This window comes from Physcomitrium patens, chromosome 6, assembly GCF_059467195.1.
Source record: "Physcomitrium patens ecotype Gransden chromosome 6, ASM5946719v1, whole genome shotgun sequence".
NCBI lineage: Eukaryota > Viridiplantae > Streptophyta > Bryopsida > Funariales > Funariaceae > Physcomitrium > Physcomitrium patens.
The window spans coordinates 3,615,932-3,638,498 of NC_143415.1; the positions used below are offsets into that span (position 1 = coordinate 3,615,932).

A 22,567-nucleotide genomic window follows, 5' to 3' on the forward strand; every position below is an offset into this window, starting at 1 on the left:
CTTCAGACAAGGGTGACGTTCATAACACGAGGTTGCTTCCAAATCGGAACGCGTCACAGCAACGATCTCACAGCGTCGGTCGACGCGGTGCGATGGCCAGCGATGAGCTTCAGGAAACGCAGCCCCTCTGCCAGCAGCAGCAGCAGCCGCAGCATTGAGATTCGTTGAGCGAAAATCGAAACGGAAGTAGCATTCCCGGAGGTGGTTTGCTAAAAATTAGTCACAAGAATGAATGAAATCGCAACGGGAAGTGGCGCTAGCGCCAGCGCAAGCAGGAGCGCAGGAGAGAGAGAGAACGAGAGAGAGAGAGAGGTGGGGGCCGTGGTCGTCAAGGGCGCCGTGGTCGTCGTCTGTTTCCGGGCGCCGTTTCCCGGTCTGTAGTGTACCTGCAGGCTGCGAGCACTCCCCGTCCCTCCGTCCTTCATCATGGTTGCCATCGCCCGCTTTAGATAAGAAGCCCCCAACCATCCATCCCCACCCAGCATAATGGATTTCGCCCTCTCGCGGCGGACTCTTCTCCCTCTTCTCCCCGTGCACTCATCGCTCATGTCCTCCTCTTCGCCTTTGAACCTTCATTATTTATGAAGAAGGAGGCAGGGTTTGAGGGGTTTGACGCCTTTGACGCGCGTGGCGCGAGCGTTTTGAGTAACCCAGAGAAGTTGTGTATGGGATTTCGTATGTGAGAGAGAGAGAGAGAGAGAGAGAGAGAGAGAGAAGTTGAGATGGGTATGGGGTTATGCACAGGACGAGGGATTGCGATTGTTGGCGTAGGTGATATTGGGTTGTGACGTGGGTGGGGTAGGGGAGTTGGCAGAGTGAGTGAGAGACGGAGAGAAAGAAAAAACGGAGAGCGGTTGTGGGTGAATCGTCAGCCGGAGCTTGCACTAGCGGCGATCCAACAGCTGGTTCCATCCATGAGTTTCTGCTCCTTTGACGGTTTATCGGGGAGCTATGGATCCTGTCCTCAATGGCGCCGCCTCTTCTCCCTCCGAAGACGACGAGTGGGGTTAGACTTCCAGCCTTTTTTGCGTTTCATTTTGTCTCTCTTTGGCGGTGCTGGTGAATGTGTGAGGGCTTTGCTGTTTGCTGTGGGGGTTTCCAGTATTATTATTATTATTATTATTTCTTCTTTCTGTTCCCCTGGTTGTAACCCTTGTCATGGTGATGAATCCGCCTTGTTCCTGATCAATTCGCAGTTTTTATAGATGTTGGATGATGGTTGAATTCCAATTCTCCCCTTTGCAATCCAGCTCTTTGTTTGTGCATCGATGTTCAATGCGTGAAAGTGCCGCTTGACCTGCCGATCAAGAAGTCACAGCTTGCTCGACTAGGGATCAACCGAGATCGCCCAGAAAACAAACGTCACATGGTATTGTTTTAGTATTGGAATCATCTTCGTACTTAACGATCCTTTACAGATGAGTAGTACTCCTGCATATATTGACCACCTTCTGTCCTGAGATTTTGATTCGTATCGAGTTCATTTTTTGAACAGTGTTCCCGTTAATCCAAACGAAGCATCGTAGTACTGATGTTCCGGTTGTGTATTGGAAGCGCTCGTGCGAGAACCATCGATCGAAACAGAGCCCGTAACTTTTGAAACTTATGGTCCAGTGTATTCTTTGTAGAGGTTTTCAAATTACAATGGGCTAGTAGCTAGGATGCTTAATTCATTGGTAGAGGGAAAATGTCTGCATTCAAGTGCAGGACTTGTAGAAGCGGACGTTAGACGCTGGTGTGGTCTACAGCAAGGTTGGATGTCCTATTGGAGTTCTACGTTACCTTCATGGGGTTTATTTTTCTTTTTTTCCTGCTATCGTTGATGTCTTTACTGCGATTGATCTCTCTCAATAGAGCTGCTTCTCCACTTATTAGACATTCCCGCCATAGCTTTTGTCTTCCCATGTCGCCCGGTGACAGGATTACGAGTAGGTTCTGAAATGTTATAACATGCTCTGGCCCTACTCTTCGAATATCTGCACACGATGCGCTGATGGCTTTGTTTCGGCACTCGGCTCAGTGATTTTTCGGGTTTTGGAAGATGCTGTTGTGCACGTGTCTAGGCTGAATCATTCTGTTTCGGCCGGTCAGTTTCACCGAATCTGCACGGTGGTGATTGTTGCTGATGTTGGTGTCCATGTGGATTACCGATTTAGGCCACTCACATTGTTTGATTGCCTGCGATTAGGGGAAGAAACGGAATATTTGGAATAGGCCCGCTAAGGTTGGGTTGAGTCTGAAATGTGAGGTTTCCCGCGCGAGGTAGCACTTCACGTACTTGAATGAATGGGTTTTTCTTGGTTTTACAATGCGTTGCATGCCATGTTACAACCCAGTAACTGCGGGAAGCTTGCTGACTGGCTGTTTCTTTTTCTCTGGAAACAGCATGATCAGCAGGTTCTTCTTATCATTCAAAAGAGAATGAATTCCCCCATGTGCTCCGGATTTGAAAACAGGACAAGACAATTGTCATTGACTCACGTGTGTCATGTTACTGAGAGTAATGCTTCTTGTTGAATGACTTGTTAGTTCTTTTCCTTTGTCTTTTCATTAAAATAATATTTTTCGGTCAGTTCTGACGCTGATGTGGTGATTGTCCCGATTTGTGCAGATGCTGACGGATTTGAGATTCCAAGTTTAGATGTAGGGCGGCCAATAGTGGCCAATCGGAAGGAACGTACTCAATCTCACGATACATTTCGACCTTCCTATCAGAGGGTAAAGTAGCATGTTGTTTCGCCCTGTCCGTACGACCTTCCAATTTGACATGTTTTGATATTCACGCTCTTGAGCTTTGAGCGGATAGAAGATAATCATGTTGTGGGATGATCAAATTTGATGAAGTCATTCAAACACTAAATCTTTAATGATTGTAAACTAAACGTAGTCGCTCTTAGAAGGACGAATGCTTGGTGCTGAACACGGTTTTCCTGGACTTCAGTTTTTGTGTGAGGCTGGTTGGTAATTCCCAACCTCAGCCAGTCCCATGTACTTTCCTCCCTGGTCACACAACTCTGGGGTCATGATAGTGGCGGGGATTTTACAGGTTAAGCACTAGTCAAGAAACAGTATCCAGAAGGCTTCACTTCCCTCACCTTCGGGAAACGATGCGTTCCTTCTGTGTGCAAGTCCCTTATTATTCAGGTTTTAGACCAGTTTTTGTTCTTGTGGTCCATTTCTTCTCGAAAATATGTGAGGAGCATTCGTACTGAGAGAGGCTCAGGCGTGATATAATCCTCACTGGAGGTTTGCTATGAGCCTCAGTGAAGGTTATAATGGGAATCAGTTGTAGACTTTAACGAGAGTACCGCTTGGGTGTAATATTACGTCTCGTCTTTTACCGTAATTTATGTTTATAGTTTAATTTTTTGTAATTCACTAGTATTCTCATTGCCATTCCCTACACAATATTTTCTTACAGAGATTCCATTGAATGACTCCCTTGTAGAACTTTCTTCGATTACATTCTTTCTTTTTTTTTCTTTTTTTTTTTTTTTTTTTTCTTTTTTTTTTTTTTTTCTTTTTTTACTGGGTCCGAACTGCACAACTAAGACATTATATCTTTACAGTGTATATGTTGAAGGTTATGCTTACATATCTTTCTGTAGATGAAGGATTCTCGCTCTTTGGCTTTCTCAAGTTTGACAGTTGCGAAAGTCCTCCTTTTACCTCGTTTACCTTTCATGTACTGAGATATTCCGCTCTCTGAAGCTCTTGTTTGTTACTATCGTGCAGTCTGCGGCAGGCACCGAACATATTTACTTGGGACCCCACGGTGCACCTCCACAGCACGGCCGTGGTGGTCAGGAAACTTCGACGCCCAACCGAAAGCAACGCCTGAAACAGAAGCTGAAGGATGCGGAAAGGAAAACATCTATCGCTTCGCGCGAGAACAAAGTGGAAGTTCTTCAAGATTTGATGGGCACGAAGCCAGCGGCTGTACCCACTGCCCGGGGAGCGGAGTCTGAATGGCTTGACCCATACTGCCACGAATCTCAATTTGAGCGCCCAGTGAATCGAGTGTGAGGCTGTTTCAAATGCGAATATGGTAATGCTATTACTTAGCTAGGTTGAACGGGCAGTGCCGTTCGAGGATAGAAACAGTGTGAAAGTGTGGTGTAGATAATCTACCATCAGGCTGAAAGTAAAAAAGCACTTTAATTGGGACTTGATTTGAAGAGGACCTAAATTTCGCGCAGGGAGAGACAATTTTGTTTTGAGCTGCAGCCCCCAGCTACGACGCCTCACCTCCTGCTCCGTGTGGTTAGAGTCTCTTGCAGTTTTGCTTAAAGCACCAACGAGCAGAACATGTTACTTTACGTTAAATCGAAGAAGAAAAAAGAGGATTTCACAGTACCATGCCTCAGATGTTGCACACGCACTGTTCAGTACCCTTTTGCCTGCCACAGCTCTTTCTTTAGACAGTAGTCCGTGTGCTTTCCGAACCTGGTGGAAGATACTCAAAACTCCGAGGTGAAAGTTATCCCATCTCTCTTTACACAATTACTGCCAAACTGGTCAGATTGCACACATGACAGCAAGCTGGCGCACAATGCAGTCTGTTCTTGTGTCAAGCTATGAAACAGTTACCCACATGTTGCAGGAACCGCGACTTGTGCCTACGCCACATCTTTTACTCACATACACCCACCCAGACAGTCAAATTCTGCTTCGACTAGTGGGTGTGAAAGGCGGTTGGGGCACCGCATCAGGTCGAGAGTGTGATAGAAACTAAATGCATAAGCGACTTTGGTCAATTCTCTTGGGCAATGCACAAGCAGGCGCCATGCAGATTCAAGGCGTGACAGCAATGCAAGCTCCGTTATCTGCAGTTCGAAGTGAGCTGCGCGTTCGAGGTAGCTGGCCCAGCTGGAAAGAGGAAGACAGTGTCCGATGCCCGCCATATCTGAGGCTCTGCGATAAGAGCCGAGCTGCAAGGCCCCCACAAAGACAGAAACAGTTATGGTGCATCAGCATGGGCGTGTGTAGGCGGCAGTGCCTTTTCTGCATTAATGCCCCCTGCGGCGCCCCCACCCACCTACTCCCTGCTCTGTTGCTGCTGCCTCCCAGCGTGCGCTCCTACTCCCCGTAAAACAAACCCTAAAATCACAAATGTCTGTTATGAGTCTTGCTTTCCACTGTGGTTTCCAAATGACTTGTCCCATTATGTGAATTTGCAGTAGAAAAAGTTCGAGTGGGTTCCAAAAAAAATGTTGGTTTTGAAGATTCTCCTTGGTACTCAATCAATGTTATTATAAACATTTGTTATAGTCGCTGGTTGATGGTGTTCAATTACTCTTTTGATAATGGGGATTGAGATGTAACTGGTGGTAGAATGATTTACAGTTTTTATCTTCTTAGAGAAGATGGTGTTGTAGTTTTATCTGATTGTTCCTGTCCTCTTAAGCAATCTGCATTGAAGTTCAAGTCATAAATTATTCTGTGAGCAAACGTAAATTGGAGTTGTAATCGTCTATATATATATATACTAATTATTATTATTTTTCCTGAGATGATGGCATATTTTGTGATTTTTTTTTATTAAAAAAGAGATAATTCTAACTTTCAGTTTATTACGATAAATCCAAAGTATAATTTAACACATGAAATTTTACTAACTATGTCAAAATTCATAACAATGAATCCTGTAGTGGTAAAGACATTACAATAGAACCATAGCTCTTTAAGATTGGTTACAAAGTGTTCTCCTTCCTCACCAACAATTTTAATTTTTTTTTTTTAATTGTCTTCCTTTGTGTTCCATATCATTTGATTCATGGCATTGAGAAATGGGTATGGCCCTTGAAAGAGCTACTTGGAGTATATTCCTTGAGTGTAGCTATTCCTCTTGTTGATGTTTATTCGTTGTGCATTTTCCACACGCTCTTTTTTTCCCTTTTCTTATTTTTCCATTTCTTGATATTATTATTACTATTTATTATTGTTATGGGGTGTTGATCCTATCTCCTCTACTACCTACTTATGCCCTAAATCCAATTGTCACCAAAAAAAAAATCAAAAAAAATCAATTAAAAGTAAGTAAAAATCAGGCATTTATGTATATGTATATGTATGTGTATAGTAATTAACTAATTAAATAAGAATACAAATTTTATTTATAAAAAACATTGTAACATGCTTGTAATTATATGAAGCATATACATTCTTCTATTTCCTTGTAATCTTTCTCAACGTTTTTACTAAGACAGTAAAATACAACTTATTTCATCAACCAAATATGTAAAAAAACAACAATGCTTTGCTACTTCTCAAGACTAACCTCCCATATGTATTATTTTTATTACATATATATATATATATATATATATATATATTGTGGATTAGCAACTCCAGGTCTTAGCAATGATCAACAAAAGTCCCTTGAACCAGTCCCAGATAAGGTAACCGACCCTTGTTTTGGAAGACCTAAACCTTTTGCTTTTCATTTTACTTTGATCTCATCCCAGGACTTGGTAAAAAAAAATCCATTCAGAAAAGCCTACAAACCAATTGCTGAAAAGTAAAACTTAGGAAGGCAAATGGGAACTATTGTATTGTATTTTTGCACCGTAATTACCTTAATCATACTGTTTTTGTTTGACGTTTAAGCTGTTGAAAAAAAAAGTCACCCTTAAATTGCAAAACACCATATTTGAAAACTTATTTGGTTGGCCAAGTTAAAAACAAGAACACATGACCAGGCAAATCAAATAAAAATAAAAATAAAATAACAGACGCCATTTTTTATTATAATTATTAAAAACAAAAGGGAGGTATTAGAAATGTTGAGATTGTTTGAGAAATTTAATACTACTATTCTTATCTCTACATTCTTCAGGGTCAAAGTAGCAATTCTTTACTTGAGTGTCAGAGAATAATTATCGCAAGGAGTATAAGTGTGAATTGTGACATGGCTAATTGTGCATATACAAAACCTTTATATATATATATATATATATATATAAACATTTTATTGGCCACAATATACATCCAACTCTTCTATCAGCAAGAAACTTCAACAAACAAAACAAGGGAGTAGACAAAAATCATGAGGCCCTCATGGAAAGGAAACCCTAAAAAACAAGCTTCATGGGAGGAATCTAAATGCCATTCCAAAAGTCATGAACACAAAAAGCTTTGTGAAACGGGCAGGGCAGGGGCAGGGCAGGGGCAGGGGCAGGGGCAGGGCTTTGTTGTCTGCACTGGGGATGGGGGCTGTGTCCCCAGAAGGTGGTACAGGAAAGCATCAGCGCTGGGACTGGCTCTGTGACTTTGCTTAGCATAGCTTTGCAATGGGAACACGACAATTCCTCCTCCTCCTCTTCCTATGAACACTCAATCATATCTATATATGTATGTATGCTTAGACATACTGTATTTGTACATTGACTGTCCATACAAGCAATACCCTATTAATACATACTTGCTGATTGAGTGCAAAAGGAGGATCCTCTGAAGAGGAGGAGGAGGAGGAGGAAAAGGAGGAAAAGCGGGGCCCCCATCGTTTGGTCTCAGAAAAGCACAGCAAATCAACCAAGCATATAATATGGAACAACAACAACAGCAACAAGTAAAAGAAAGACAGAAAGAAGCAGAGGAAGAAGACCACTGTTTGCAAATACTACTACTACTGCTAGTAGTACTGCAAATGTTGTAGTGCTCTGGTGTTGTAGGGTGCCCAGCCCAGCCCAGGGTATCCACATGTTTTATAATCCCATGCATCCATTTTGGTGCCCCTGGGTCTTCTTCTTCTTCTTCGCCTGTCCTCATCCTCCGTTTCCTTTCCTTCCTTCAAGGTGGGGCTCACACTCTCACACACACACAACAAGTTATATATTGTGTATCTATCTTGCTGCTTCCCAGCTGGTGTTGATGGTAGGCCACACATATTCCGTGGGTCCATTGTTGTTGTTGTTGTTGTTGTTGTGGTGTGGTGGTGAGGTGAGGTGACTTGGTTCCATGCCCACCACCCTCTGCTCTCTACTTCACATATACCAGCGAGGGAGGATTCTGTGGATGAATGAAACTGGGTTTGGATGAATGAAGGTTGCTCCCTCCCACCACGGATGGGGTCACAAATTCCTTGTGTGCTGTGGACCTGGCTTCTTCTTCGCATTTCTGGAAACCAGGACAGGGAACACAATGAAAATAAGCTTTTTATTAAAATAATGAGATGGGATATAAGCACCTGTAAGGTATAAATTTAAATTCAAGTTCAAATAAAATAAATAAATAAAAATAAAAACCTTAAAAAGATGCCAGGGGAGGGAGCAACATCCAAGGCAGGTGGGGAGGTGTGTGTTTTCTATGCTCTCCAGCATTGTAGGTGGATTCTTCTTCAGGTCCAGTGGGTTTGTTTTGCGAGCCTTCTTCACTTACTCAGCACGGGACCTGCCATCCTAACAGTAAATAGTGTGGATGAATGATGCACAAGTTGAAGAAGATGACGTGGCAGTTCAAAGAGCAGTTTTATTGAAGTTTGGGTGGGGGTAGTAGTGTGAAAGGCCATTAACATATATTGTTCTGTTTAAAGAAAGAAGGCCAGAAGTTGCAACTCCCAAAAACTTATGATTAGGTGTGATCAAGAAGTCTCTCTTGGTTGGCTTTTACATTTGCAAAAAAATTAACACATAGATTTTGTGAAACCAGAAAATAAATAAAAGGGGGGGGGGGAGAGAGAGAGAGAGAGAGAGAGAGAAAAAAAAAAAAAAAAAGATGAAATGCACTTTATCCCTACGTGATATGAATAGAGTTTTCTTGTGCTAGGCCCTGTTTAATGGACGATTTTCACACAAAATCAACATAAAAAGAAAAAAAATGCCAAAAAGCGACTAATTTTTTTACACGAAAACTTTTTTTTTTTTTTTTTTTTTCATTTCTATAATCTCATTGCAAAATTGTTCAAAATCAGGATATACTAAACAAATCGTTACATTCTAAGACTTCACTATATTCGAAGTGTCTGAAAGTAGAGATATACTTCCGAAGGACATCATTTTATTCACCGAGTGGGGGCACCTGCGGAAGATAGAGAACCACCACCACAACAACAACAATTCCCACTCGTCCCGAATTCTAGCAACAATCCATGCGGATTTTATACACACACTCACACACACACACACACAAACTGTGAGAGCACAGAATCCCTACACTATACAGTTCCAGAGAATCTGATCTCCCACTCTCACCGGTCGTGCCGCCTTCAGACCAAACTGACAGAGTTACTTACTAGAACATGCACGGGAAGGATGAAAACAAAAACTAACGGGAGACATATTAATGTGCAGAGAGGGATGGATGAATGAATACGTGGATGAAGGGGACGGGACGGATGAATGCGGTGAGGCTGGGTGTAGGCCGAAGGGGAAGCACACAGTGTTGGGGAAGAAGGGGGTCCTACAACCCCCCATTCGCACACAATAATAGGCGACAATCGTAACAACTTCCTTCCCCTGTCCAACCATACACACTCCCCCCCCCCATCCCACTACTTTCATCCGTATACATGGATAGATGTATGGATGGGTGACTACACCTAGGCAATAATTGCTGCACTCTTTACCCATCACCTCTTTTTCTTTCGAGAGGAGTAATTTCTTTCTTTTTTTGATCAGTTGTTTATTATTACTACTGTTATCTGTTTCTTTCGCCTGGGCCATCTTTTTCTCTTCTTTGTTGTGCTTTGTGCTCAGTCTACAGGCGGGTCCTTCTATGAGGCCACACTATTTCATCGTTGGGGGCCCTACCACCACCCTACCCTACTTCCGCCTCTACTAGGACCCATGGCCGAGGGCTATGGCGGTGATGGCTTCTCTTTCTCTCTTTCTCTTTCTCTGTGTCTATGTTCCCATCCTTAGGCACAAGAAAGAATGATGCCAGTAAAGAGATATGGCCTCATATTTTTGTCGTTGTGTTTATTTTATTTTATTTTCTTTATTTGTCAAAGGTACAGTCAGTCAGTCCACTAGTTTGCTGGCAGGCGGCCGCAAAGAATCTCTGCTCTATTCACACTGTCGTCGGAAATAAATATAAGTATGAATGAATGTATATATGGATGAACGGATGCATGGCGAATGAACGGTGCTCCCTTTGAAATGGTATTCACGCAGATGTGTTTATCTTATTTTACAAGTGAAAGTAAAATTCTATATGATTTTTTATTGGTTAATATTATTCAATAAAATACTATTCGAAATCAAGAGTTTTTTTTGGGGGGGGGATTGTTAAATTTGTAAAAATGAATTCTTTTACTTTATTTATATGTTTTTGTGTCTGAATAAATACACATATATGCACATATACACACATATAGATTGTACAAAAGTGAAATTGAATTCCAAAATAACTTCCAGTATATGTTCATAAAAAACTTATATAAGGAATCATTCCAACCACTCTACAAAACATGAACAACAAACCATCATTGAAATTTGACTTATTTGCAATAAATAGCCACATCCCAAAAAAATTTATTCAAAATCATCTGAGTAGGAATTGGAACTTTGACTATCCAAATTGTTGGTGTTTTAGGGACCCTAGAAGCACAATTCTCCAAACACAGTTGGAGCATGCATCTTTTTGGTAGCCATGGCATGATTTGGCAAAGCATAGCTTGCGGGTCGAAGCCGCAAGCCAAAAAGTTTTTGTGAAGTGCCATTTCCACTTGGAATTGGACAAAATCTTCCATCACATCTTGTGCCCCACTTGGCAAGCACTATAACTCACATCAAGACAAAAACAAAGGCACTTATATTTGAATTGTTGAACAACAAAGATGAACCTATTCCATTTTCATAGAAGACTCCTTTGGTATGTAACCTCAATATCATGGAAAAAGTCTTAGGCCAAGTCTTCTACACATTTGGCTAAGAGCACTTCATACACATTATTTTATTTCTCTGGTGAATCTTAAAACATTGACCTCTAGAGTCCTTCATTGTTCTCATTTGCAACATATATATATTGGTGCATTTATAGTCACAAAAATGTGCCTATTCATAGGGACATGGGTGTCATTCAATTATGATTTCTCATTTGGTTTGTGTGTGTTTGTGTGTGTGTGTGTGTATATATGTGGAGTCTCCTTGGCCATACTATCAAACAATGTGGCACATTTTTCAGTTCATTTCCATGTTGTCCTTGTGTTATTTATTTCAAAGTTTATTTTAAACTATATATACAAGACTCTATAATGTTATAGTTATACCACTAATTTCATTATGCTCTCTATTTATCTTCTTCAAGGGATCAAGAACAGTGACAACAATCAGAAAGTTGATTACAATAATCACAATTGTTTTCACAAGTTCAATTGATAAGGTGGACTTCTTGTTTGTACGGTTTTCTGTTGTTAAAAAACACAATGTTTGAATGGACCTGTGCTATTTGATTGATTAAGCCTTGGGGCATAAATTTTAAGTTTCAATCGACTCACAAGCCCATTTTTATGGAATATCTTGAACACTTGTCTGGAGTTTGAACACAAGCTTTTTGTATGATGTAGTATTTCATGCCAAATGGCAACAATTGTTAAAAAAACTTTGAAAGAATCATAGAATCTTAACGTTCTGTGGGGCCATGTACTCAAACAGTGTCATACATTTTAAAAAAACGGCTCCATAATGTAACTCCTGAACTGTTATGTGGCAGTGTATTGGATTTCCTCAATCATTCACACAAGGAGCAGAATGCACTCCAAACACACTTAAATTTTAATTTCCTTTTTTTTTTCTTCAGAATTAGGTTTAGAGTTACAATAAATGTCAATGGTGCTTGTTGGTCATGGATCCAACTTTCATGCCCAAATATCCTTGACATAAGACCATGGAAGTTCAACCAAAATAATTCCCCAATAGTGTTAACATTCTTCTCATTTCCATTTTTTTTTTTTTTTTTCATAATTTTTTTATGGAAAATTAAACGTGGAAACAAACTTGCTTAAAGTAAAAAATTGAAGTAGTCTCTTTAGTACAAACACAACTAAATAGAAATATGGACATGGACATAGGGTTAATAGAGTGACATCATTTCATTTAAGACAAGCATAAGGACATCATGTGCAAATATTTTTTTAAATAAAATATTGAATGCACATAAAAAGAATATTTTTATCATAAAATTAAAAAAACATTAGAAAAATCTGTAAAAATTCGAGAAGAGTTTACAAGTATTAAAATTTAGTAAAATAAAATAAAAAATATAGTATACCAAGTATGCAACACGTTTATCTAATCATTGCCTTGTTGGGTTCGAACAGTCTTACAATGAGTGAATGGCATGGATGGATGAAAAATACGATGTAACGTCAACCAGTTTTCAGTTGAGGTTGCATCCAATTCTAAGGAAGGATATATTCCACAAAGAGGATGAAGAAACGAAAAAAGCATCGACCAGGGGAACGCGCACCACGTTCATCCCTCCAGGGAACAACGTCATCCTCGCGGGGAACAAACGCTCCCCACCCTCGCTCTCTCCCAGGGCCCCGTCGTACAAGAAGGGAGCGTCGTGTTCTAAGGAGCGACTTACAAGACCACAGGGCCCGGGATTCAAAATATTTACGACCTCTCTCTATACACACACACATACGAGTTGGTGGGTTTGAAAAATACTGAGGAGGAGGAGTAGCCTCGGGTGTAGCCACGAAGCGTAGCGTAGCGGGGGGTGCCTCCCAGCCATTCCCCTCTCGCCGAGGACGCATCCATCGTCTTTATCTTGGGGCCCCGATACGACAAATGGCGAGGGGGAGTGATGACAATCAATTGCGTGGGAACGCAGGCAAAATGCCCTTTTGTTTCTGCTTTCCTCGATTGCCATGCCCTTGTCGATCGATGCGAGGCAGGCAGGCAGGCCCTCCCTCCTGGTCCGAGTGAAGTGGAGTATCGCAGCAGCAGCAGCCGTTTTTCTCGTTATGCCTGCCAATCTGTGACAGGGGCCTCGGAATTTCCTTTACTGCGGCGACCACCCCCCGTTGGTTCGCGCCATGCCAATTGCGCGCATGGACCTGCGCCCCTTTCTCTCCTCTGATTAAACAACGCTAAGCCTACTCTTTTGGAGCAGCGGGGAGTTTGTTGCAGCTTTTCCCGTCTCTCTCTTGGTCGGCGATTCCTCTTGGATCCGTGATAGTTGCTGCTCTTGCACTATATCAGTTCCTCCTCGACGTTTCACCACTGGTGACTTCGAAGTGGGACGGTACAATCGTGACGTCGTGCCGTTTGTCTTCGCAAGCGAGCGAGAGAGAGAGAGAGGGAGAGAGAGAGAATCGTGAGTCGTGAGACGCGATTCTTTGGCGTCAAATCACTGCCTAGTTCGTTTTGGAGTGGTAGCTCTCTCGTCAGTGATTAATTTTTGGAGTGTGGAGGTGACAGGTGGTACATGCGAGAGCATGTGCTGAGTGGGAGAGAGGTTTCTAGGAGACTGATATCTCTGCCCAGTGGTTGAGGTAGTAGTTGATACGCAGGATAGTCTTAGAGATGATCGAATGATTCCGGAATCGTTATGCGGTTCTCTGCACGTTGTGGGGCATCGTTTTTGACTTTGAGTTCTCGGTTTTTTCCCGAGGAGAGCTAAGCTGGGAGGAGCGTTTATTCTGCACTCGAGATTGAATACGAGTGTCTCTCTCTCTCTCTCTCTCCGTGTGTGTGTGTTTGTGTGTGCGCGCGCTTTGCGTGCAAGCAGTTGAGGTCAATGTAGGACACCCATTTCTTTCTAAAGGGGTTGAGTATTCATTGAATCTTGGAGACTCCATTTTTTCATGCTGGAAGGCTTCTTCTGGAACATGTCGATTCGTTAATATGTTGTGGGACGAGGAGTGCACCAGCATCGTCGTCGACTTGCTGTGTGTGGAGCAGCTGTTGGCACAAAAAAATCTTCACCTGCTTGTAATTTGAGTCCGTGCTTGGACTCTCGGTGATTGCGCCAGTGAGGATTTTGAGTGGGACTCGTGTTGTCGACATGGCGGTTCGCGAAGGAGTTGCGTACCAGGCCCCATCCAGCTTCTCAAGTGTTTCTGAGTATGGCTACGCGATCCTTGATACTCCTGGGCGGCTCTGCGATCGCGCCTTGGCCGTGTCAACGCTAACCGAAGAGATGACCGAGGTATGACGCGGCGATCAATTTCAGAATCATGCTCTTATGCGGTCAATCGCCATGCAACGCTTCTCTCTTCTTCACTCTTGACGCATCTGTTGTTTTACTTAGAGGTCTTAACTATCAGTTTTAAGCAATAATCGTCGGTAGGATGAACCCCTTCTGGGAATTCCACCCTTATTAGTGTGATGCTATATTCCTCTTGAGCAGATGCCGAGCGATTCCGGAGGCGATTGTGGATCCCTCTTCGAATCTCTCTGTCACCCCGTGTCTAGCCTGGAACTTTGAGCCCCTTCTTAGCGTTTGGGCAGAAACGCTTCACATGGGGCAATGAATGTTCCCTCACTGAACAGGCTTGTTGTCTGCTCCGTAAGCATCATCGTCAGTGTATATCCTGTTGCTAATTTTCAATGGCACTGCTGTCGTGCTCAGGAGTTAATTGAAATTCTTTTTGTATCCCGTTTTTCTCAGGTGAAAGCTATGTCTGGTGCCGAGATGACTCGGAATTTGCGTTGGTGGGATGTCATAGCGTTGGGAGTGGGAGGAATGGTAGGCGCCGGGATCTTTGTCTCCACCGGAAGTGCTGCTCGCCTTTCTGGACCTGCAGTAGTGCTTGCCTACCTGGTCGCTGGAATATCGGCTCTGCTATCTGCTCTTTGCTACACTGAGTTCGCGGTGGAGATGCCGGTTGCTGGTGGTGCCTTCAGCTACCTGCGTATTACCTTCGGTACGTTAGTACCTGGTTTTGTCGCACCTCACCTACTTCCTTCAATTACAGCTTTCTTGTCTTCCAGTATTTATGCAATCATATCTCTAAAAGGCGTTAAAGCAGCTTTTTTCTGTCTGTATTAGCTTGCAATCACGCGTCGGGATTGGTGGATTGCTTGTTTCCATGGAATCGGTCATAATCTGGAAAATAACTTTTGTTTCTTTTCAGGAGAATTCCCTGCTTTCATCGTAGGCGCGAACTTACTTATGGAATATGTCTTGTCCAACGCGGCCGTAGCAAGAAGCTTCACGTCATATGCCGCGAGTGCGTATGGCGTGCTACAAGTTGATGCGTGGCGCCTGCATGTGGGCGGTTTGGCTGCAGGGTACAATCAGATTGATCTCGTGGCAGTCTCGGTGGTGATGTTCCTCACCGTTTTCTTGTGCTGCAGCACCAAGAAAAGTTCCGTGTTCAACTTGGTGATGACTGTTCTTCACATGGCGTTCATACTTTTCATCATTATCGCCGGATTCGTGAAAGGGGACACAAAGAATCTCACTCACGCCGGCGATCCAGCGGCCAATCCGTCAGGTTTCGTCCCCATGGGAATCAGAGGGATCTTGGGTGGAGCTGCAATTGTTTATTTTAGCTATATTGGTTTTGATTCTGTCTCGACCACAGCTGAGGAAGTGAAAAATCCAGCCAAGAATATGCCTATTGGTGTCTCAGGTTCAGTGGTCGTCGTCACTGTGCTGTACTCTCTCATTGCCGTCGCCCTGTGCATGCTGCAGCCTTATGACATGGTACGCTCTACTCTCTTCCCCGTCTCTTTGGCGACATCTTTACAAAGAAATTGTTGACAAATCGTGAAAAAATTTCAGTCGTGTTCGCACTAATGTCTCTAGCTTGTCTACGAATTGCTCGCCGGATTCTAGTGGTTCGAACTGTGTTCGGGGAGGGTAGGAATGAATGGCTCTGATTAAACTATATTCAAAAGCAATGACCACCTATGGAATTCGAAATATGGGCGGGTTTAAGGGATCTGAAAGTGGCTTGTTATTTGCAGATTGACATAGGAGCTCCATTCTCCACTGCGTTTCAGCACGTTGTGGGATGGGAATGGGCAACGAACTTCATTGGTGTAGGAGCCAGTTTAGGTATCATAACATCACTTCTTGTTGCGATGCTTGGCCAGGCACGCTACATGTGTGTGCTTGGTCGTGCGCACATAGTTCCGCAATGGTTTGCTGTCGTGAATTCTTCAACTGGCACACCTATCAACGCTACCGTCTTTCTTGGTATGTTTTGGTATTATACCTGTAGCACTTTTTTTTTGAAAAAAATGATTTTTTTCCTCATAGAGAACTTCACACCACCGTTGCAAAGTTCTTATGTGCATATTCGTGTACACAAAAACTAAAAAAGACACCTGTTTCTCTTATTTTTTCTGAATTGCGACCGTTAGTGTTTACCAGGTGGATGCACTGCTGCAATTTCACTCTTCACCGACCTCACAGTACTTCTTAATCTTATCTCCATTGGCACTCTCTTCGTTTTTTACATGGTTGCCAATGCTCTCATCTATCGCCGGCACCACGTTCCTGAGAAGACCAACCCTTTTCGAACGATCGCTTTCCTGACCATCTTCAGCGTTGATGCCGTTACATTTGTTACTATTTGGCAGTTTGACCACCACAACCGACACACCTGGGCTTTGTACCTGCTGGGTGGTCTGGCTCTCGCTATGACCACCCTATTTTGGTTCAAGGTGCCAACCGCGCAGAAAAACAAAGACTGGAGTGTTCCGTGCATGCCTTGGGTTGCAGCAGCATCAATTTTCCTGAACGTTTTCCTCCTGGGTTCAGTGGACAGGGCTTCATATGTCCGGTTTGTTACCTGGACAATCGTCGCAGTTGTATTCTACCTCCTTTACGGTGTCCATTCCACCTACGACGGTGAAAGAGCTCGAACGTCTTTGGACACTCCACTCAAGGAAGGAATCGAGTTCGAAAAAGAGATGGAGCAGAAATTTGAAGGAGGCCTGAGACCTCTTGTGGTACAAGTTAAATTTGAATCGCCTCCTTGGATCCGAGTCATTCCGTCGTCATTCCACAGTGTAACACTGGTTCCGGATATGGACGCAGTTGAGAAAGGAGAGCGTTAACACTTTGTCAATGAGTGTTATGGGTGGTCTGTTCTCGAATGCCCTGCAAATGGACAAGAGATTCCTTTGCTAGCAGAGAATCGCTGGGGATATAGCTGTTTGATATTATTGGTTGATTAGGTGAACTTTGCCCAGCTTTGTACAATCAAAACTAGCATCTCAAGTGGGGTTTAAGGCAACAAAGTAGTACTCTCGGATTGCAGTTCTCTTCCTTTCTAGTTTAGGGTAACTGACCCGGTTATGTAGAATTGGGTTTAAGCAGCCCTTGCCCATCAGCTGGTGTAAAATTGACACTTACATAGCTGACTGTACCTGTATACTTGTACCATATAACAGTACACAAAAAAAAGATCATGACCCTTCACAAGGGTTCAAGGTGTTTATGAAACTCGCTCTCTTCAGTCGCACTCTTTATTCACAAGGTTGGTTTTATCTGATGGTTTTGTTATCACGTCTCTGATTACTTTTTCTTTTTTTTGCTCTTTTTTTCAATGGGGCTGTAGGATCTTGTTAACATGCTCCAGTTACAGGGTTTGTCCTTCAGGGCTTGCTTGATTCCATGGTGCCATCATTTTCATTGATCCACACTTTTTGTGTGCAAATAAGAGTACTGTTCCTGATTTCAGACATGTTTGTAGTGTGACCCACAATGTTGATGGTATTGCTTTGCTTTGCCATGCTTGGTGGCTTAGAAATCAAATGTCATGTGAGCTTCAACCAGATTGTGGTGGATGAGGTGAACCCTCTCCTGATTGTGCATTTAAGAAACATAATTAGTGCACCTATTTTTTTTTTCTCTCTCTCTCTCTCTCTCTCTCTCTCTCTATATATATATATATGTACATAACATTCCTGAATTGTTAGATCTTGAAAAAATTATTGCCTATTATGGAGTAGATTCAAGAATATTTTTAGTTTTGTTTTGTGTGTTTTATTAAAGGTGTTGCTAATGTCACCACAATTTTGCTACTACCACTGCAACTTGTTATCACAATTTTTGCTTATGCCATCACAAGCTATCCTAAATTTATGTTGCACACCACAATGCACTTTATGGAGCAATATTAAGCAGCTTTCTTTATAATAATAATGCATTTAAATTAATTAAGTTCTAGAAATCTTGATGAGTTCTTTGAAATAAATCTTGTTCTTCTAAAGTGTAATCTTTAAGAAGTTTGATATTGTTACAAAATGTTTTTTCTTAGATTTTGAGCAAGCCATTTGAAGTTCTTTTTATGTGTTTTTTTGTACAAAATCAAATTAATTGTGTGTGGTGATGTTCTTTTCTAAGTATTAAGAAATATTTTTGAGATTTTATTAGTTGAAGATACATATTATTTTTTTATTTAATTTAAAATTTTGCTTAAATAGTCAATCATATTCAAAAACATATTTTTATTACTTTTCTTTTAAAGAACTTAGTACAAGTTTATTTAAAAAATGCTATATTTTAACTTAGAAAAAATTAAAAATAGTTGCAAAATGCTAAATTATTTAAATAGGAATATTTTTTGAATTATCATTTGACATAAATTTTTATAGAATAATGCATTTATTTTTTTAATATATCCAACCACAAATACATCTTAGCAATAAAAAATAATTTACCTATTTATTATTTTAAAATTAAAAATTAAAAACATGATATTATATATATAAAAAATTGAATCCTAACTTTAGGATTCAATTTTTTATATAATTATATATTAAGTTAAATTATATATAATTTAACTTTAGGATTTTTTAAAAAATACCCTTAATCAACTGTTAATATTTTAAAAATATTTTAGAGAAAACTTTATATATATATATATATATATATATATACATAAACTTTTATCTAATAAGTTTAATTTATTTCTTTTTTACTTAATTGTATATATGAGCCTTCTTTGCTTTGATATATTAAATTAAAGCACTTAGCTCCAACTGATCTTTAAAAAGAAATAAATGGTTCAAGCATTAAAATGTATATTTAAAGCCATTTTTTGTATTATATAATTTTTTTGATATTTTTTTTTCAATATAAAAACTAGTACTTTGTATAGTGATCTGCTTAATCATGTGTGTGTATATATATATATATATACACATTCAAATATGATTAAGAAATTAAATCTTAAATTTAAACTTTTTAAATTTGACTAATTTGGTATATTTTAAAGATAAGTTGCTTTTAAAATATATTTATTTAAGACAGATTTTAAAGTTAGGTAATTATCTAATTTTAAAGGAAGATATTACCTAAAGAAGAAAAAAAAAGAAATTCATTCAAATTTAAAAACTTTATGCTAGAATAGATACATTTATAATATATACTTCTTCATCTATTTTAATTCAATATTTGCAGATAGAAAGTTATTATGTTTTGTATAAAATTGTATATTAGATTCATGATAAGAAGAAAAAACTTTATGCTATCTTCTAACTTATGTATATTTACCATCTAATTAAGTATTCTTAATTCTTTTTAATTCTTCTATTAGCATAATTTTTTCAAGAAGTATATGTAATGATAAATGAAATATAAAAGATTTGATGTAAAATTTAATACTTGCAAAGTTGTATTAAACTTAGATACAAATATATAATATATATTGTAAAATATAAAACTAAATTTAATTAAAATGAGGTATTAATATTTTGGATTTTAAAATAAAACATAATAAATTGGAACAATAGAGTTGTTAAATTACATTAGAAGAACTAAATTTCTAATAACATACAATTTACAATTTATTAGAATTATGTAAATAAAAAATCTATATAATATAATGCAACAAAAATACTACCAGATCATCAGATTTTTTGAAAAAATATTAAACAACCCATAGTCACAATAATATTTTAAAAGAATCTTTATAGGCTTGTAGGAACTATTTTAATAAAAGAAATGATCTAAAACCGAAACCTACTCAATCCATTCAAAACAAAAAGGACTATCAAATTTTTAGGATAGTCGTATGAAAATTACAATAAGATGGGAGAAAAAAAGAAATGGTAAGTGTCTCCACTTCCCTAAACCCTAAACCCTTGTTTAAAGACAATTCTGTGGTGACTATAAAGAGTTATGGGATGATTAAAAAATATGCGTTGTAGAGGAATAATGCCAACAACAGTAGTTAGGGAGATGATAAAATAGTGTATTGTAGGGTTGTGAAACTACCAAAAATAATTAGGCCGGTGATGAGATTATCCATTACGAGATCTTGTACAAGGACACATGACTATTTTTAGCTTTAATAAAATAACAAAATAAATTTCAAAATATCATATCAAGGACATAGTTTATATTTGAATTTTTTATGAATAGTAAAAACATTATTAATAATTCTACAAGTCATTTGATAAATGTTTCACAATTCTGCTAGGAAAAAAAAAAGCAAAAAAAAGAAGAAGATAAAAAACACTCTCACAGTGGTTTCAGAGCAGTAGCACCTTTTGCACAGCGCATGGTTTGGTGTTCTGATAGCTCAAGAAGAGCCTGATTTTGCACGTTTTGTAGATCGAAAGGAAACCATAACCTAATAGTTAGTGTTGTTGCGAAAGGTTTTTGGTGTTGGGAAGGATCAGTAGAGGTTGCTGTAATGGTGGTGGTGAGATGGTCGGTAATAGTTGTGGTGGTTTGCCGGGAGCACAGTTGGTTGCTGCCCGTTGCGGTTGTAGTATGTGAGGTCCCACTGAGGATCGCTGATCATGTGTGCGGGCCTGTAGCTCGAAGACCCCAATGCTGCTGCCGAAGAGGGGCTGCTGTAGCCATGGTGAGGCACAATGTGAGCAGGGTGACTAGAATACGAGAGGATCTTTGATTTCCTCTTCACTTGCTTCACCCTTTTCAACAGAGCCTGTGGGGCGATGTTCCCTGACACGGTCACAGTCCCTGTGGGTACGCAGCAATGAACGCTGTAGACGCCTGCCCATCAATCGCATCATTAGATTCCTTCAGAGAAACTTAGAATGTTTGGTTGTGGGAGAAGTTGGTATTCGCACTAGTTACAATATGAGGAAGAAATACCGTTTGACTGGAAGAGACAGGACCGGATATCGAAATCCCCATTTGTTGCACAAATACCATGTTTTCCAGCTCTGGAACTACCTCTGGAATAACATGAAAACTTGAACTAAGGGGGTGACTCCGTAGAGAGTATCACTTACCATTTGTGGCTAAAGCGTGCTTCACCTTTTCCGCACATCTCTGGCTATCCATTGGAACTCTGAGTATCACATCCTGCTCAGGATTTTCAAGACATATGTGATGTGATGTGATGTGATTTGTTTATATATTTTTTTCCCCAGCAGTGACCTAACTATTTTAACTGCAAGGCCGAAGGAGGAAGGGACTAGATTAACCAATAATTCCAATTCTAACGGACAGTACATCACGAATTCTCCTGTATTCTGAGACTGCTGTGAAAAACCGACTTGCTCTGAAACACATCCTGATTGATGGCACCTACTCTGAAAATTGGCACCGACTGATTTCATACGACCTCAAAAAACGCCACAGTTCAGCAACGCCGGAGAAAAGCGGAGAGAGATCAGCTCACCGGCAACATGGCCCGACCACTGCTGGAGCTGGGATACGATGGAGCGCGACCACCATATCGATGGCTGTAGTAATCTTCCCCATCGGAGTAGTACTGTGGACCAAGTTGGTATTCCCTTCGGTGATAAGTTCGACCCAAGTCGAAGTCGCGGTTTCGATAGTCTCCTCCTCCTCCTCCTCCTGCAACGTAACGCACCCTGTCGGGCTTCCCATAGAACAACTGCAGACATCCACACACACGCCACACTCACCAGTCACTCATACTTCAACAACACTCTCTGCCAAAACCTCAATTCTAGCTCTCTTTCACTCTATGTGTATATATATATATATATATATATATCTTTCTCTCTCCTCTAGTGCATCAAAACAACACCAAAACCAAACACCCCACAAGCAGTTCTACATCCCAACGGAACGCATCTCCGAGGACTGTGTAACCATGAATCGGTGTGGACTCTCACATCATCCATCGCCAGCCTCGACATGATAGCACCTTGTTGGAACTAGTGAGCAGCCAGGTATAGATCTCTCTCTCTCTCTCGCTCTTCTTTGAGTCTGCGGTAGCACTGTTGCTGATTGTAACAAGTTAGAAGAATGACACCCTGCAAGCCAAACAGTGTAAGCAAAAACACACAGACAGCAGCATCCACGTCCAGGGAAGGGAAAGGGTCGTCGAGGAATGAGATCTCTCGTGCATAGAGTGATGGGAGTGATTTGATGTGCTAAAGCTGCTGCAGAAAAAGGCAACGCCGAGGTGGGTTGTATATGTGTATGTATAACCAGGCCGGCACTTGATAATAGATAATAAATAGGTGGGGATATCTCTATCTATCTATCTTTTTTTTTTTTTTTTTTTTTTTTTTTCTCTCTCTCTCTCTCTTTATATATATATATATATACATATATTTATTGTTGCTCAGTAGTACTCATGAGTGGGATGAGAACTGACACTACTACTACTACTGTGGGTGCCGGTCTCCCTTTGGCATCCCTACCGGCTCTGCTGGTGCCGGCCCCGTATTGCTATGGATTAGAAGGGCCATAAACTCTTGAGATA

The 22,567-nt window shown here is 40.7% G+C and overlaps 3 protein-coding genes across 4 annotated transcripts; 2 read left to right on the forward strand and 1 right to left on the reverse strand.

The window, feature by feature from the left end:
* Positions 1 to 421: 421 nt before the first annotated feature.
* Positions 422 to 4,356, forward strand: LOC112284049 (uncharacterized). Its single transcript, XM_024523552.3, has 3 exons — positions 422 to 1,006; positions 2,612 to 2,718; positions 3,736 to 4,356. The coding sequence occupies exons 1-3, from the start codon at positions 952 to 954 to the stop codon at positions 4,024 to 4,026; spliced, it is 453 nt and encodes a 150-aa protein (XP_024379320.1). The 5' UTR covers positions 422 to 951; the 3' UTR covers positions 4,027 to 4,356.
* An 8,390-nt stretch (positions 4,357 to 12,746) lies between these two features.
* LOC112283067 (cationic amino acid transporter 6, chloroplastic) lies at positions 12,747 to 17,349 on the forward strand. 2 transcript variants are annotated; one of them, XM_024521337.3, is made up of 5 exons: positions 12,747 to 14,097; positions 14,560 to 14,815; positions 15,026 to 15,600; positions 15,864 to 16,095; positions 16,273 to 17,349. In XM_024521337.3, exons 1-5 carry the CDS (start codon positions 13,954 to 13,956, stop codon positions 16,959 to 16,961), a joined length of 1,896 nt encoding a protein of 631 aa, XP_024377105.1. In that variant the 5' UTR covers positions 12,747 to 13,953; the 3' UTR covers positions 16,962 to 17,349. The 2 variants fall into 2 exon arrangements, with proteins under 2 accessions (XP_024377105.1, XP_090107088.1); XM_090250962.1 differs by having other exon boundaries at positions 13,447 to 14,097; positions 14,299 to 14,815.
* A 2,882-nt stretch (positions 17,350 to 20,231) lies between these two features.
* Positions 20,232 to 22,246, reverse strand: LOC112283342 (uncharacterized). Its single transcript, XM_024521929.3, has 4 exons — positions 21,972 to 22,246; positions 21,509 to 21,727; positions 21,117 to 21,189; positions 20,232 to 20,874 (listed from the first exon to the last, which is right to left on the reverse strand). Exons 1-4 carry the CDS (start codon positions 21,993 to 21,995, stop codon positions 20,531 to 20,533), a joined length of 660 nt encoding a protein of 219 aa, XP_024377697.1. The 5' UTR covers positions 21,996 to 22,246; the 3' UTR covers positions 20,232 to 20,530.
* Positions 22,247 to 22,567: the final 321 nt, after the last annotated feature.

Bases quoted from the DNA above. Each gene is read 5' to 3' on its own strand.
- LOC112283342 (XM_024521929.3), bottom strand. From the start codon at position 21,995: ATGTCGAGGCTGGCGATGGATGAT. The intron at 21,190-21,508 runs GTGAGCTGATCT...AATCCTGAGCAG, and splicing joins GTGGTCGGGCCATGTTGCCG to GATGTGATACTCAGAGTTCC. The intron at 20,875-21,116 runs GTAAGTGATACT...ATTGATGGGCAG, and splicing joins GCACGCTTTAGCCACAAATG to GCGTCTACAGCGTTCATTGC.
- LOC112283067 (XM_024521337.3), top strand. From the start codon at position 13,954: ATGGCGGTTCGCGAAGGAGTTGCGTACCAGGCCCCATCCAGCTTCTCA. The intron at 14,098-14,559 runs GTATGACGCGGC...CGTTTTTCTCAG, and splicing joins TAACCGAAGAGATGACCGAG to GTGAAAGCTATGTCTGGTGC. The intron at 16,096-16,272 runs GTATGTTTTGGT...AGTGTTTACCAG, and splicing joins CAACGCTACCGTCTTTCTTG to GTGGATGCACTGCTGCAATT.
- LOC112284049 (XM_024523552.3), top strand. From the start codon at position 952: ATGGATCCTGTCCTCAATGGCGCCGCCTCTTCTCCCTCCGAAGACGAC. The intron at 1,007-2,611 runs GTTAGACTTCCA...CGATTTGTGCAG, and splicing joins CTCCGAAGACGACGAGTGGG to ATGCTGACGGATTTGAGATT. The intron at 2,719-3,735 runs GTAAAGTAGCAT...ACTATCGTGCAG, and splicing joins TTCGACCTTCCTATCAGAGG to TCTGCGGCAGGCACCGAACA.